This window comes from Belonocnema kinseyi, chromosome 3 (assembly GCF_010883055.1).
Source record: "Belonocnema kinseyi isolate 2016_QV_RU_SX_M_011 chromosome 3, B_treatae_v1, whole genome shotgun sequence".
Classification (NCBI taxonomy): domain Eukaryota; kingdom Metazoa; phylum Arthropoda; class Insecta; order Hymenoptera; family Cynipidae; genus Belonocnema; species Belonocnema kinseyi.
This window is the reverse complement of record NC_046659.1, coordinates 61,296,807-61,299,553: the sequence shown is the minus strand read 5'-3', so window position 1 is coordinate 61,299,553 and position 2,747 is coordinate 61,296,807. Positions and strand designations below refer to the sequence as shown.

The 2,747-nt window shown below is 37.8% G+C and overlaps 1 protein-coding gene across 1 annotated transcript in view; it reads right to left on the bottom strand.

Moving 5' to 3' along the window:
- LOC117169849 (arylphorin subunit alpha-like) overlaps window positions 1-1,879 on the bottom strand; it is a 2,773-nt gene extending 894 nt beyond the window's left edge. The window contains exons 1-5 of the mRNA XM_033356358.1: window positions 1,629-1,879; window positions 1,057-1,387; window positions 538-983; window positions 149-465; window positions 1-66 (exon numbers count right to left, since the gene is read on the bottom strand). Of these exons, the coding sequence (XP_033212249.1) occupies window positions 1-66; window positions 149-465; window positions 538-983; window positions 1,057-1,387; window positions 1,629-1,844 (1,376 nt within the window). The 5' untranslated portion in view covers window positions 1,845-1,879. The remainder of the gene's footprint in view (window positions 67-148; window positions 466-537; window positions 984-1,056; window positions 1,388-1,628) is intronic.
- Between the last annotated feature and the right edge of the window lie 868 nt (window positions 1,880-2,747).

The window sequence follows — 2,747 nt, the reverse complement described above, 5'->3', positions numbered from 1 at the left end:
GATTCGATCTTAAAGCCAGAGTGGACTAAGTCAGTCTGGGTGTACTGTTTCAGGTTCTCCTTGTAGCTAAAAGCATGAAGGTTTACGTTCAGGAAAAGCTAACATTTGTCTCTCAATCGCAACTTGCAATATATTAGACCAGACATACCGTTGGAAGTAGTAAAGGATCTTGTCGTAGATCCTGTAGAACATTGGGTCTCTCATGCTAGTACTGAAGGTCTGGAGAGATCCAGGAATGTACCATTTCTTGCAAGTATATTCGCAGTTGTAATCGAAGAAGTTCCTGGCCAAAATTTCGTAGGATCCGTAGTATTTGTAGTTGAAGGTGTCTCGGTTTCCTTCAATGAGGTTTCCGAGGATGTTGATGCCTTCGGGGGTGTAGATGTTGTATTGTTTGCCAAACTCGTCAATCACGATTCCAGAGTCAATGGCTTCGAAAATGCGGTTCTCTCTCAAGTCGATTTTCTGTAGATAAATTTTATTATAGGTTTAGGACGACTATCGATTTAGGATTATTAGATGTGGTGAGATTCTTACCTTTAAGTAGTCAATTTTGTATGGTGGGACGCCGAACCATTCGTCACGTTTGGGGAGAGCAACACCGTTGGGGTACATGAGGTTGGAGTAGAAGCCTGGGAATTTGCCTTCGTACCAGTCGAATGGTCTAAGAGATCCTAAGTCATTGGAGAGACGCTCAAGGTAGTAACGAGACATCAGTTGCTTGTGGATGTAGTAGTAGAATTCACCGCGGAATTCCTTGGGGAGGTCATAGTTCTTGGTTTCGATCCAGAATGGGAAGATCATGCGGAAGTAGTAGTAGTAGCTGTTAAGACCGACGTCTTCGAAGAAGTAGGATAGTTTATATTCTGGGTCGTAATAAGGCTTCATGCAGACACCAGAGTAGTTGGAGTAGATGAGGTATGTGTCTCCAGAATGCATAACTCCGTGCTTCATGCCAACGTCGTAGGTGTGGGAGAATCCACCTGGAAAAGATTATTCATTAAGCTAAGAAAACTTGGCTAATTGTTGATTTTCGAAATAATTCTGTAGACTTACCATGGGTCATTTTCACTTTGTGTGCCTCATGGATGATTCTAGAGTCGAAGTAAAGGTGTGGGAAGATTTCAAAAGGAGCTGGTAGGCGAATGAACTTGCAGTCTGTTCTGTATATAACAGCAGAATAGAAAGCATCTACAAACATGTATTTGTTCACGTGGATACGTGCCCAGCAAGCAGTCTTGTAGAAGGTTTGGAAGTCTTTGGCGCAGTAAAACAGACGATAAAGGGCTAGCATGTCTTCTACCATTTCGAGGTTGTAGGGTGTAAACAACACTCCATAATCGAGTTTACCTTCCTTGAAGCGAAAGAGGAACTCCCTAACCACACTCTGAAAATAGTAAACATGTTGGATTAAAAAATTGTTCTGACGAAACTGAAGGAGTGTTTGGTAATCAGCAGTACATCTTAATTCTTTGGATTATAGATATCAAGCGTTTAAATAGTTGGATGTACTTGATCTTATAGGAGTTTAAACACATTTTAGAGCATTAGATACTTGAAACTTTTTATAAAAAATAATGGCTATGATTTTCTTAGAAAAGAATGAGAATGTGAAAAAATTAAATTACCTTGTCAGTGTAGTATTCCATGTTGGTGCCGACGTCATAGTTGCGTCCAACTTCAAAGAATTCTGAATCAGCGAGGACTTTCTGATCAGCGAAGAACATAAGTTCGAAAAGTTTTTTCTGTTTGTGAAGGAAGTCCATGTCTGCAGTATGGACATCTTGGTAGCCTTCGGAGAGACACACCGCTGATAGAATCAGCACCAAAGAAAGCCGCAGCATCTTGGTCGAGCTATGCACTTTTTTCCGTTAAGCTCACTTCTACCACTGTTAGCAGGGTGATGTTTGAGACACCGGGCTGGTCTTTTATACCGCCGAGTTTTGTCTAATCTTGTTAACCTGTGACCTGGTTGATACATGGTTTGCATGACCACGCACTGATTTTAAAATCGGTTGCATCCCTCCTTTTGAAATTCTCAGTCCTGAGATACGTAGGACTTGACGTGCAAGGCAGAAGAAATTCGCAGAAGAAAATAACTTTTGTTGGCTTATTCTTCATTCTATTTGTGAATTTCTGTTCACATTAATAACATAGTTTATTCTTGTAAGAAAGGTATGTGACTTAAGAATTACAAAAGTTTGCAAAAAAGTGTACGTAGGCAAAGTTTAAAATTTTTTAATAACAGTTTTAGCCAACTATAGTTTTGTTTATTCAGTCAGAATTTTATTGATTGAAAGTAGTTGCCGTATCAAAAATCATATTTCTGCAAAAAATGGATTGTCTATCATTTTAAGATTCAAAATGATATTCCTGATGATGTCATTTCAAATAAAAAAACACTATTTTTAATAAAAAATTCAAAAACTTATATAACAAAAATTAATTAAACAACTTCTTCTGCAATTGTATTTTGTTTTGTTTTTCTTAACAGTTTCTGAAAAATTATTGCATTTTAATATGAGTGATATCTTACATTTTTCGCGGAATACATGCTTTTCAACCCTACACGGAAAAAAAATTTTGGAGGCGAACGAGTGAATCGAGAATAGATTAAACTTAAAGAAAGTGTACGCTTGGATTAAGTAAAAGGTTTAGTTAGAAGAGTTACACATTTAGTTACTTTATGTAAATTGTTCTCGTAAATCAGGAATTTGGACAAAATTGCTAAGTTCGAAAGTTTATTA